General features: G+C 49.1%; 1 protein-coding gene across 1 annotated transcript; it reads right to left on the bottom strand.

Annotated features, from left to right (window-relative positions):
• Positions 1–11,508: 11,508 nt before the first annotated feature.
• On the bottom strand, positions 11,509–12,616 carry LOC123058070 (probable carboxylesterase 15). The gene has a single exon (XM_044480900.1). It carries the CDS (start codon positions 12,417–12,419, stop codon positions 11,691–11,693), a length of 729 nt encoding a protein of 242 aa, XP_044336835.1. The 5' UTR covers positions 12,420–12,616; the 3' UTR covers positions 11,509–11,690.
• Between the last annotated feature and the right edge of the window lie 681 nt (positions 12,617–13,297).

Genomic DNA, 13,297 nt, shown 5'->3' with positions numbered 1-13,297 from the left:
CCGGCCGAAGCCTGCGGAACGCACTGGTGCTGAGGTATTTGATATGGTCAAGGATTTGAAAGTCATCTTTGGAAAGGGTCCTGGCGGACAATCAGTTCCGAAGGGAGCTGACGGGCACGCAGCCATGTGGAAGAAGAAATCTATATTCTGGGAGCTAGAATATTGGAAAGTCCTAGATGTCCGCTCTGCAATCGACGTGATGCACGTTACGAAGAATATTTGCGTGAACCTCCTAAGCTTCTTGGGCGTGTATGGGAAGACAAATGATACAAAGGAAGCACGGCAGGACCAGCAACGTTTGAAAGACCCTGATGACCGGCATCCGGAATGGTTTCAAGGTCGTGCCAGCTACGCTCTGACCAAAGAAGAGAAGGTCATCTTTTTTGAATGCCTGAGCAGTATGAAGGTCCCGTCTGGATTCTCGTCCAATATAAAGGGAATAATAAACATGGCGGAGAAAAAGTTCCAAAACCTGAAGTCTCACGACTGCCACGTGATTATGACGCAATTGCTTCCGATTGCTTTGAGGGGGCTCCTGCCGGAAAATGTTCGAGTAGCCATTGTGAAGCTATGTGCATTCCTCAATGCAATCTCTCAGAAGGTAATCAATCCAGAAGTTCTACCACGGTTACAGAACGATGTGATCCAATGTCTTGTCAGTTTCGAGTTGGTGTTCCCGCCATCCTTCTTCAATATTATGACGCACCTCCTGGTTCACCTAGTCGAAGAGATTTTCGTTCTCGGTCCTGTATTTCTACACAATATGTTCCCCTTCGAGAGGTTCATGGGAGTATTAAAGAAATATGTTCGTAACCGTGCTAGGCCAGAAGGAAGCATCTCCAAGGGCTATGGAAATGAGGAGGTAATTGCGTTTTGTGTTGACTTTGTTCCTGACCTTAAGCCGATTGGTCTTCCTCGATCGCGGCACGAGGGGAGACTAAGTGGAAAAGGCACGATCGGAAGGAAATCAACGATATGTATGGACGGCCATTCTCTGACTGAAGCACACCACACTGTACTGACCAATTCCAGCTTGGTGGCTCCGTACTTTGAGAAACACAAGAATATTTTACGCTCGGACAACCCGGGGAAGCCTGAATCCTGGATTAGGAAGGCCCACATGGAGACTTTTGGCAGTTGGTTGAGAAAACATTTAATGAATAACAATGATGTTGTAGATCAGCTGTACATGTTGGCCAAGACACCATCTTCGACTATAACGACTTTCCAAGGGTACGAGATAAATGGGAATACATTTTACACGATCGCCCAAGATAAAAAGAGCACCAACCAAAACAGTGGTGTCCGCTTTGATGCAGCAACCGAGAATGGGCAAAAGGTCACATATTATGGTTACATAGAGGAGATATGGGAACTTGACTATGGACCCTCCTTTAAGGTCCCTTTGTTCCGGTGCAAATGGTTCAAGCTAACAGGAGGTGGGGTAAAGGTGGACCAGCAATACGGAATGACAATGGTGGATTTCAACAATCTTGGTTACCTTGACGAACCATTCGTCCTAGCGAAAGATGTCGCTCAGGTTTTCTATGTGAAGGACATGAGTAGCAAACCGAGGAAACGGAAAGATAAGAAAACGATCAGTGCATCATGCGATGATCCAAAGCGCCACATTGTTCTTTCAGGGAAAAGAAACATCGTGGGAGTGGAGGACAAGACAGACATGTCAGAAGATTATAATATGTTTGCTGAAATTCCGCCCTTCAAAGTGAACACCGACCCAAGCATTAAGTTAAATGATGAGGATGCTCCATGGATACGGCACAATCGTAAGCAAGCAGGGACACAAGGGAAGAAATGATGTGTAATAATTTATTGTATCAAACCTTTTGTCAAACCTTCAAGGGGTTTTAAAATGAATTAGTTTTATTTTTCTGATTTTTTTGATATATAATTGTATTTTTAAGATTTGAAAATGAAGAAAAAAACAGAAGAAAAAAACAGAAGAAAAAAGCAAACAGAAGAAAAACATAAGAAAAAAACGGAAGAGAAAAACAGAAGAAAAAAGGAAAAAGGAAAAAGGAAGAAAAAAACAGAAAAAAAAACAGAAGAAAAAGGAAGAAAAAAACAGAAGAAAAAAGCAAACAGAAGAAAAACATAAGAAAAAAGGAAAAACAGAAGAAAAAAACAGAAGAAAAAAACAGAAGAAAAAAGGAAAAAGGAAAAAGGAAGAAAAAAACAGAAGAAAAAAACAGAAGAAAAAGGAAGAAAAAAACAGAAGAAAAAAACAGAAGAAAAAAGGAAAAACAGAAGAAAAAAACAAACAGAAGAAAAACATAAGAAAAAAGGAAAAACAGAAGAAAAAAACAGAAGAAAAAAACAGAAGAAAAAGGAAGAAAAAAACAGAAGAAAAAAGGAAAAACAGAAGAAAAAAACAGAAGAAAAAAGGAAAAAGGAAGAAAAAAATAAAATATGCCACCTACTGGGCCACCACGGCCTGAATACGACTAGAAACCCATTAAAGGGCCAGGATTCAGGCCCGCAGAAGGCCCAGTAGGCCCACAGGCACACAGTGACAGAATAGGCCCGTAAGCCTGCATTTGAGAGGAGCTCGAAGTGGTAAGCGCAGCCGCGCTTATAAACCACTGTCGAAGCCTCTCGGCTAGCGAGGTCGGACTAAACATCCCACCGCACCGCGCCAGTTGTAGCACAGCCCTTTAGTCGCGGTTGGGGAGGCGGACCGCGACTAAAGGATACCTTTAGTCGCGGTTGGGGTGGCGGGCCGCGACTAAAGGGTACCTTTAGTCGCGGTCCGCCTCTCCAACCGCGACTAAAGGGTCTTTCTGCGCGGGAACGGAGGCGGCGCCAAAACCCTTTAGTCGCGGTTGGAGAGGCGGACCGCGACTAAAGGGCACCCTTTAGTCGCGGCTGGGGTGCGGGCCGCGACTAAAGGGTACCTTTAGTCGCGGTCCGCCTCTCCAACCGCGACTAAAGGTGCGTCCATAAATATGTGGTACCTTTTGCCACTTCCCATTCTGCTCTCTCTCGACGCCGAAGCGCTGCCCCGACGCCGACGCCGACGCCGAAGCCCTGCCCCGACGCCGACGCCGACGCCGAAGCCCTGCCCGCCTCCGCCCGTGCCCTGCCTGCCGCCCGCCCGCCGCCCTGCCGCCCGCCGTCGCCCTCGCCCCCGTCGCGCCGGACTGCCCGTCCCCGCCTCTCCTTCGTCGGTCCTCCCCGCGCATCGCCGCCCTCTCCTTGGTGAGCTCCCCATCGGGCCCCGTCCGGCCGTCTCCCCGGCCCCCTCCGGCCGTCCGGCCGTCTCCCCGGCCCCCTCCGGCCGTCCGGCCGTCTCCCCGGCCCCCTCCGGCCCCGTCCGGCCGTCTCCCCGCCGGCCCGTCCCGTCGCCGCGCCCGCCTCTGCATGGCGGCGCCGCGTCGCGGCTCCCGCACGTCCCGGTTGCGCGGTCGCCGGACCGGCCACTTCCCCTCCGCCCTGCCGCCCTGTTCCGGCCGGCGCCATCGCGGCCCTTGGCCGCCGGAGCTCGTGCCCGGCTCGTACCCGCTGCCCGCTAGCGCCGGCGCCCGTTAAGGCCCCCTGGCCCAATGACAATTGGGGCCCACGCCCCAGAAACGATTTAAAAAAAGGAGAGAAGAGAATTTAGAAAATAAATAAATAAATATATTAATTAATTAATCAGTTAATTAAATTAATTAACTTAATTAATTGTGTTTAGTAAACCTAATTAAATAACTAATATAACTAATCTGTTAATTAATCTAATTAACTTGGTTAATTAGTTAACAGACAATTTAATTAATTCTGTTAATTCTAAAAATGATATAAAACTTTAAAAATTAATATAAAATAATCCGTAACTCGGATGAAAATACTTTGTACATGAAAGTTGCTCAGAACGATGAGGCGGATCCGGATACGCAGCCCATTCGTCCGCCACACATCCCTAGCATAGCAAACACGTAACTTTCCCCTCCGGTTCATCTGTCCGAAAACGCGAATCACCGGGGATACTTTCCCGGATGTTTCCCCCTTTCGCCGGTACGACCTACTGCCGCGTTAGGGCACACCTAGCACCGCGTATTGCCAGGTTACGCTTTGTGATGCTTTGATTGCTCTGTTATTTATTGTGTTCCCCCTCCGTTACTTCTTTCCGGTAGACCCCGAGACTGCCGGCGACCCCAAGTTCGACTACGGAGCACCCGTCTCGCGCTCTACCGCGACACCCTCTCCCACCCCTTCCTCGCCCCCTCCTTTTGCCACCGCCCTTTCGCCACCGCCACCGCCACCGCCCCCTTCTTCACTTAATTAATTTGTTTTTACTACATGTTTTCAGGACTGACATAATGGCGGACGATAGAGCTGACCCGATTATGGACAACTATGATCCGGACGGTGAAGCACATATGTTCGGCATCATAAACGGCGATATTCAATATGTGCCGACCGGAGAAGAAGAAGATGATATCTCTTCTTATCTGAACCTTGACGGTGAAGATGAAGGGCGCCGTCAGCAAGATGATGCCGAACAAACGTCGATAAACGACGATCTTCAAATGGAAGTAGCAACCACCTCCGGCGCCGAGGTATATATATACATTGAGCCTCTGGTGATACAAACTAACTGATTTGAATAAATATGTGTGTACTAACGCGCGCGACTCTTTCTTATTTTAGCCCTCGGCCGGATCGTCGAAACAATCGAGTACGTCGTCAAAGCGTGGCGCAACCAAGACGATGAAACAAGGAGAAACATGCACCATCGAGGTTGTCGACAGTGCAACCGGCAGGCCGCTGGAGCCCCGCAAGAACGCCACCAAGTTTGTCAGCCAATGCGGAGCCATTGTTAGAGACAACGTCTCGATCACCGTCCAGGAGTGGAATGAGCCAAAGAAGGCACGAATTGATGGTTTCACTTTTGTCGATAAGAGAACAAAAAAAGATTGCTTCAAGAAGCTTATGGAACATTTCGTTCTACCTCCGGAATACAACAAATTCGATGAGGAGGGTAACAAGATTGAGGAAAACAAGGAGAGGAGGAGGCTAGTCAAACAGTTCGCTCTTCATAAGATGGCCCACGCATTCCGGAAATTCAAGCAAAATCTAGCCCATGACTTTGTCAAGCAGAACAAGACTCCGGATTTCAAAGGACAATATGAGAAACTGAAAGATGATTGGCCAGAATTTGTGAAGCAAAAGAAATCGGAGCAGTTCATTCAAATATCAAAAAAAAATAAGGAAAATGCGGCTAAGAAGGAGTACAATCATGTTATGGGGCCAGGAGGGTATCGCCTTTGGGAGCCTAGGTGGGAGAAGATGGAGAACGAGCTAAGGGCGCGAGGAATCCGTCCAGGTACGGAGGGATGGGACCCAAGGGCCAAAAGCTGGTGGTACGGGCATGGGGGAACGCTGAACCCGGAGACAGGGGAGTGTGTTTACCGGGGCAAATTAATTAAACCCACCCAAGCCCTTATTAACGCAATGAGGGATGCTCAACAGGGGAAGATCAAGTTCAACAGAGAGAACGACGCGCTGACAAAAGCCCTCGGGAATCCTGAACACGGAGGACGTGTACGAGGCATGGGGCACATTCCGTGGAAAATAGGGTTCCCCCAGAACGATGACCCGTACGGTTACAGAAGCCGTAAGAGAAAGATGGATCAGGAAGCAGATGTTGTGGCGCGGTTGGCATCGGAAATGGAGGTGATGAAGAAAACCATGAGTGTACTAGTAGCCGAAAGAGATGCAGCTCGGGTGCAGCATGAAGATCATCCAGCGGATCTCGGAAGCCAGCAGCGGAGAAGCAGCGTGGCTTCCACGGAGGCCCCACCGGAGCCTCTGGTGGTCCAAATTACTGCACCGGAGCCTCTGGTGGTCGAAATTACTTCATCGGAGCCTCCTCGCTACCCCGTGGACGATATAAAGGAGATGAAAGAATGTCATCTGTATTATCCTATCGGGAACATGTCCATGAAGGTAGCCATCGGCAGTGCTTTACCATGTTTACCTGGAGCACTCCACCACAACAACCCCATTCAAGATGGCTATGCTCGTGTCACGGTGGAGGACATAGTCCAAGGGTTTGAGGACCTGGAGATTGACATTGCTACACCTGAAGGGGAGAAAAGACTTGGAGATGTCAAGCGCCATTTCATTCTATGGCAAAAGAAGTTTATCAAGTTTCCAGGCGAGGCGCCAAGGACAACAAGTCCACCCCCCTACGGTGGTGGTGGTGGCGGTGGCGGTGGTGGTGGTGGTGGTGGTGGTGGCGGTTCACCTACACCTCCGTCACGTCAGCCGACGCCGCCCCCCAGTCCACAACGTCCGGCGGGTGATCAGCCGCCGCCCCCCAGTCCTCGTCCGGCGGGTGATCAGACGCCGCCCCCCAATCCACCTCCGGCAAAGAAGCAGAAGCAGTCCTGGATTATTAACCCGGACCCTTATGTACCTAAGACCACAAAGGTACCGGAGCCATCACTGAAGCCTCTCCCCACAAGGCCTTGGGAACGTAGTGCCGAGGAAGTCGACGCGGCCGCGGCTGCTGATTTGGAGAAATGGAAGGCGGACTGCAAGAAGAAAACAGAGCCCGAGCCCAAGCCAGTATTTTCTGATGAGCAAAAGAAGTGGGCTAAGTCATTTTTGAGCACACCGTCCCAAGCCGCGAAGAATCTGCCTAACGACTATGCACGTGAACTTCGCAGGCAGGCACTCATGTTCAAGGAGAACAAAGAGCGGGAGAAGGCCGAAAGTAAAAAAAGCGGGAAACAAGTTGCCCAGCTCGGGGAACAAAGTAAACAATCGATTGCCCCGCTTATAGTGGAAGCCTTCTGTCCTGATGCCCCCGAGATCATACAAGCTGCGGCAGCACAGGGATTGACTGTAACGAGTGCCAGAGAACAAGCGGCCAACTTAGGTATTACTCTTCGTGAACTGTTAGGCCTTGATGAGGCGCCAGTGAAGGAGGTAGTAATTACATATGTCAAGAATGGGCCTCTCGTCGAGCCTGCGGAGGAAAAGGATCTACCTCCACAAATGAAAGGTCTGCTGAAATGGTACAAGGGTTACATAAAAAATAAAAACGCCAAAGAATATATTTATGCGGAAGTTAGACATGAGCATCACTTCAAACATTACTATGTACAAATTGAACTGAGTGAATTGTTCCAGCTTTTCAATCTGCGCGAGCTCGATAAATCTATCATCAGTTGCTACGTTCTGTAAGTGATTTATTAATTTCTACCCCATCTCGTTCATATTGCCTGCACTATATATATGTCCTAACTATATTGTTGTGTCCGCTATTATACATGCAGAATGAAGATTAAGGAATGCAGAGTAAGGAACATCCATGATGTTGGGTTCATTGACCCACACATCGTTAATGGACATGTGTTGGAGCGTCACCCCGCCGACGTGGAGGCAGACCTGTGGCAGTTTCTTACAAAGCAGGAACTCAAAAGTGATATTCTATTTCCTTACCATTTTGAGTGAGTGTTTCTGTCTTGAGCACATTCTCTTTTGTTTACTCCATGCATGGTATGTGGCCGGCTAATCGATGAGTTATGCATGACGTACTGTGCATGTATCGTGTCCGCAGGTTCCACTGGATTCTGCTAGTAATTAAAGTTAACACCTCAGAATGTCTCGTCCACGACTCTGTGAATATGGATCCAAAGCTTTGGGGCGGCATGAGAAGAATGCTGCAGAAGTAATTATTTTCATTCATTTGCGCTCTATATCGATCGGCCTATTTCGTTCATTTCCTAATATCAAGTAACTAATTAATAACTCTCTTGTTCATTTAATTTTCTTTGCCTCGTAGGGTTTGGAGACGGTTCGTAGATACAAAGGTCGGTGAATTCAAAAAAGAGCTAGAATTCAAAATGTTAAAGGCTAAGAATGCTGGGGATATTCAGCCACCGGAGACCAATCTATGTGGATACTATGTCTGTGAGATGATTCGGAGATACACCTCTGAGCGGGTTCCGAGTGATACCAATGCTAAGAGGAATAACCTCCGGTGGATGCTTAGTCCAGAAGCTCGCTTCCGACCACTTCAAGAGGAACTAGCTGGATGGTTCAGCAGGGAAGTCCTCCATCCTAAAGGAGAACACTATTACGAGGACGTAGAACTTTATATGCATTAAATCATGTATGGAAACTTGTTCAAAATTGTATATGGTCATCCGATGATATTGAATATATATTGTATATTCCTCTTGAATTCTTTTCGGTTCTAATTTCAAATTTATTTGAAATTGTACATTCATATGCATGTATGTAGTACCGTAGAATATATGAAACTCCTTCAAAATTAAAATAAAGCACAAAAGAAATAAAACAATACAAATTAAACAGAAAACAGGTTTAAGGGGGGAGGTTTAGGGGGGGGGCTAAAACCCTAAACCTGCGGCGGCCTTTAGTCGCGGTTGGCCAGAAGAACCGCGACTAAAGGTCCTCCGCCCCGACGGCCACCTGGCGCCCACGTGGACGGGCCTTTAGTCGCGGTTCTTAAGCAACCGCGACTAAAGGTGGGGGGCCTTTAGTCGCGCCCGGTCGGTCGCGGTTGCGCAACCGCGACTAATGGCAGTTGCGAACCGCGACCAAAGGCCTTTTTTCCACCAGTGAAGTACTACTCATCTCATCCCGCGTGTGTGGCACGAAATAAAAATGCCCACATATCCTAGCGCAGCTACGTTAGATACCCGCGAGATGAAGATTTAGTTGCCATCTTGGTTGACAGATGTAGTTATCCAAAATGGCAAGTGTAGTTGTAAAAGCATGGCAACTCTATCTGTTTTGGTTAACTATAGTTGCTATGTCTAATTTATGGTAGTTGTCGCGTGTAATCAAATCGTAGTTGCCGTGTGTGATTAACTACTTCCCACATATGGTCAAACGATAGTTGCTATGCGTGTTTACCTAGTTGCCACACGTGGTCCAACCATAGTTGCCATGTATGATTAATCACAGATGCCATATGTGTGTATCTAGTTGCCACGTACGCGCAACTACAGTTACCGTCTAGTAAAGAATCACAGTTACCATGTGTGTGTTTACCTAGTTGCCACGTTCATGTAACTGCAATTGCCATCCACAATGTTGGAGTGTCATGTGGACGAAAAGCAGTTCACCCACACGCGCATGGACTATGTGGTGGTTGTGTGGGCAGAAACTAATTCACCCACACAGCGTAGCTGGCAAACAGCGTGGTGCGGGCGTGTGGGCAAATTCTTCAACGCCCACACACCAAGCCCATCCTACGTGGCATACAAATTCTGCCTCAATGTGTCAAGATTCGTGCAAACTGTACTGGACGATGATCCACACGTGTGGGCTAGTTGCAAAACTGCCACACATGTGGGCGTTAGTATTTCCGAAACGAAAAAGTTGAATTGTGCATCAATATGTACTCTTTGACCAGTACGCGTCCTCTCCCACTTGCCCTGACTTTTTTTTCACGATCATACATACACATACATACATATACTTATCCCTATGAATGCACTCATGCACTCTACTCTATGAGTACCGAGAGACTAAGCCAACACATTATCTTGAGATTGACTAAGAGGCTGTTTGGTTGCCAGCCACATCTTGTCATACTTTGCCACACCTAACCTTAGGCAAGTTTGACTAAGTTAGGTAGGTGTTTGGTTCTAGCCACACCTAAGGCAAGGATTTTTTTATGAGCAGTGAACCCCACATGTCATAGACACAAAAAATATGGCAAAATTCCCTTAGGCAAGCCAAAGTGTGGCTAATAATTTGAGCAACTCAACTAAGGCAAATGTGGAAAAAATTATGTGGCAATATATGGCAAAGATAGTCACAATCCAAACAACCCCTAAGTCGTCACATATGTCTTTTTCATAGTTGACGGAACGTCCCCCACAGTGAACGCACATCATCGAAAAGTCTGGAATAAATCTAGCTAAATACGAGTATTAATGTCAGGTCTGAGACTTGAACTCTGGTGGACAGTGAACGTCATTGTCCTTCTAACTATTCAACCAAAGTTTGATTCGTATTTAGCTACGACGCCGAAGCTGTCAAGTCTGAAACCGGGTCTCATAGGATTTTTTCTGACGGTGAGGGAGAAATTTTAGGAAGGTTAGATTAGAATTTTGTAGCTTCTTCGTTGGTGTAGGATTATCGATAGCAAAATTCAAAGGCAGATACGAATCAAACTTTGTTTGAATAGTTAGAAGAACAATGACATACGTACATACTGCGGCAAGGAAAAGAATTCTATGAGACCAGGTCTCACGCGAGACCTATTCTGATGGATGACACGTGGCATTCACAAATCACAAAGCATCCCCTTCCCAGCGGCAACATGGGATACGTACGTTTAGAATTGGAAACTGGAACCGGGGATAGGCTAAGTGGGTCTACTGCTCTAAGATTACCATCACCGCGTGGCATAAATCGGGATGGGTCTCACGTCCCTGCTTATGAGACCCGGTCTCATAGGATTTTTCCCCCTCACCCCCCTCCCCTAAGGATTTCCCAAGATTGCTCAAGATTCAGCTTCCTACAACTCAACTTCCCAAGATTGCCCAACGTTCAGCCCCAAACGGGGTGCCAGTGCCATTGGTGGTACTGTCGTGATCAATCAATGGGAAGGTATCTATTTTTTGTGCAGCTGCGGCGATGAATCAAGATTCTTCCGATTATGCTTTTGGCGTCTCTTGGTTGACTCGTTCCATAAGAATTTTTTTTGTTTGCATCAAGAATATCTTTATTTTCAATGAGTGTTTTTTTTAAAGAAGGATGATCCTGGGCCTCTGTCTGTATGCAATCTTATCATTAATCATTCACCAAGACATTACAAAAGTAATACATCAATAAGTCTGAAGACACAATTTTGATATCGCTACTCATATCAATTTGATGAAGTGATGCAGATTGTCGGAGCCGCACACCCAGACAACACACCAAAGCCCAACATCTAAAGCGGAGGCCCCAAAACCGCTAGCGGGGACTGGGACACACACCGTCCGACACGCTCTCACCCGGATCCGCTCGAGGAGCCTTCATCCAACCTTGTGTGCACGGGGCCGCCATCGATCTCTGCTTGCGCATGGAGCGGGCCGCACCGGCTTGATCAGATCTGACCGGAGACCAGACCACAATGCAGCTGATCCATCCATCAGGCCCTCCACGTCGCCGCCGTCAATACAAGGTTAGATTTGTCGCCGCAGAGCCATCCGCCGATCGCAACCATGACCACCGCCCGAGGAAGGGCTGGCCGCGGCGCCACAAGGACCCGACCGGTTGCGCCTCCTCATGCCAGGGAGCCCAGCACCACCCCCACGCCGCGGGAGAGAGGGAGACCCCCGCCACCGCTGTCGGCCCCCGGGCTTAGCCCGACGGTGTGAAGGGGAGGAAGTAGATTGCGGCCATGGCGGCTAGGGTTGTGGCCCACCCGAGTCGCCCGAGGTGGGGTCCGGAGCGACACGGAGGAGTGGTCAAGTTTGAGCGACGCGAGGGTTTTGTTAGAATTGACAATTTTGTACTGTACAAATTTGAAGTAGTTCTTGATACGACTGAACGTCGTCCAACAAGAAATGAAAGTTGCAAAAGTAGATTCATTTCTAGAAAAGCGAGGCAATCCCAGATTCCCAGGTTCTGCTCGTTTATATTTTGAGAACTGGATTTCCATGCTCATGCAACAAGCAAGCATCAGTCAAATCACAACACATCACCGCTCAGTTGCCGCGGTAGACGAACCGCTTGATCACCCGCAGCAACTCGTCGGCCGCCTCGCCGAACGGCTGGCGGACGGAGAAGCCATGCTGCTCCCCCTCGAACTGGACAACCTCGACGGCCTTCCCCATGTCCTTCAGCCTCGCCCCGTAGCCCAGCACGCGGTCGCGGAGCACGTCGCTCAACGGCGCCACGACGAGCGCCGGCGGGAGCTCCACCGGCGCGAGGCTCGGGCTCTCCGGGCCGAACGGGTTGGCCAGCGGGTGGTCCAAGCTAGCCCCCACCGGCAGCGACATGCGCCAGAGCTGGTCGGCCATCGCGGTCGTCAGGGACACGCCCGCCGGCAGGTCGGCCTCCGTCGCCGTGCGCTCGGCCCCAGCGAAGAACGCGGAGAGGAGGATGTACCCGACGACGCGCGCCGGGCTGACCGCGATCTGCCCCGACGCTGCGCGGACCGTGACGTGGTGGGCCAGGTTGGCACCCGCCGAGTCGCCGGAGAGGAACGTCCGGGCGAGCCACGGGTCGGCGCCGGCACCAAGCTCGGCCTGGCCGCGCAGCCAGGACAAGAAAGCTGCGCCGTCGTTGATGGCCGCGGGGAGGCGGTGCTCGGGGGCGAGGCGGTACTGCACGGACAACACGACGGCCGGGAGCTCGGCGGCGGCGCGGAGGCAGAACGTGTGGAAGGGCGGCTGCGCGAAGGAGCCGAGGCATGCAGTACGACGTGACCGCATGAGGGAACCAGGTCTATAGATTCCTTTGGTTAGTAGGTTTTTTATATGCGTTTCTCTCTATAGGTCGTACGCATGCCATGCCATGCCTGTCACAGGCTCCCTTCCCTCCGTATGCTCTCTTGCACTTGCAGGTGAGATGCATCCCTAAGAGATTATCTTGTGCACAAAGAACAACCGGCAACGCTATTTAAGATGAGACGAACAGATTGTACTACGTACAGTTTCCTTTATTAGCGCAGTTTGGCAAACTTTTGTTAATGGACGGTATAAAGTTCTTCGAACCAAGGAAGAAAAGTACAACTCGCCGAACCGCACAGTTCGACTGCCTGCGTACTTCACATACCGGCACTTTAGCCATCCCTGCCTACAGGACTTTACTTGTTCTTCTGCTGCCGCGCGCTCGCGTCTGTGTCGTTTCCCTTCCGTTTACCGCTAAGCTAGATCCGTCTCCCGGCCCTACTAGCGTGCAGTAACTCGACCTCTTGACAATACAGTTATTCATTTTCCTCAATCAGGACAAGTTAACCAGCATCGCTGAGGTACAAGAATTGATTCTGACTTTGCTCCCATCTGATGTTTCATCTATCGACCGTACTTGACAAGCTTGCCTTTTCTCATAGGATCTGCTGAGAATTCCGATCGGCACCAGAGTGTGAAGAATCAACAGTGTTCTGGTCGGCCGAAGTCAATTCATCGCGTTCTAATTAAGAATGCACCATATATAACATACTCCGTCTGCTAGCTTTTATAAGACGTTTTGACAATTCAGACAATGCACACAACGGTTTAATGTCAGCTGTCCAAAATGTCTTATAAAAAAACGGAGGGAGTACTATATATATTATGGTATTACTGCCCCGAAATTCTTAGATAAGCTT

The sequence above is a fragment of the Triticum aestivum genome, chromosome 3A (assembly GCF_018294505.1).
Source record: "Triticum aestivum cultivar Chinese Spring chromosome 3A, IWGSC CS RefSeq v2.1, whole genome shotgun sequence".
NCBI lineage: Eukaryota > Viridiplantae > Streptophyta > Magnoliopsida > Poales > Poaceae > Triticum > Triticum aestivum.
This window is presented reverse-complemented; position numbering and strand designations above follow the sequence as displayed.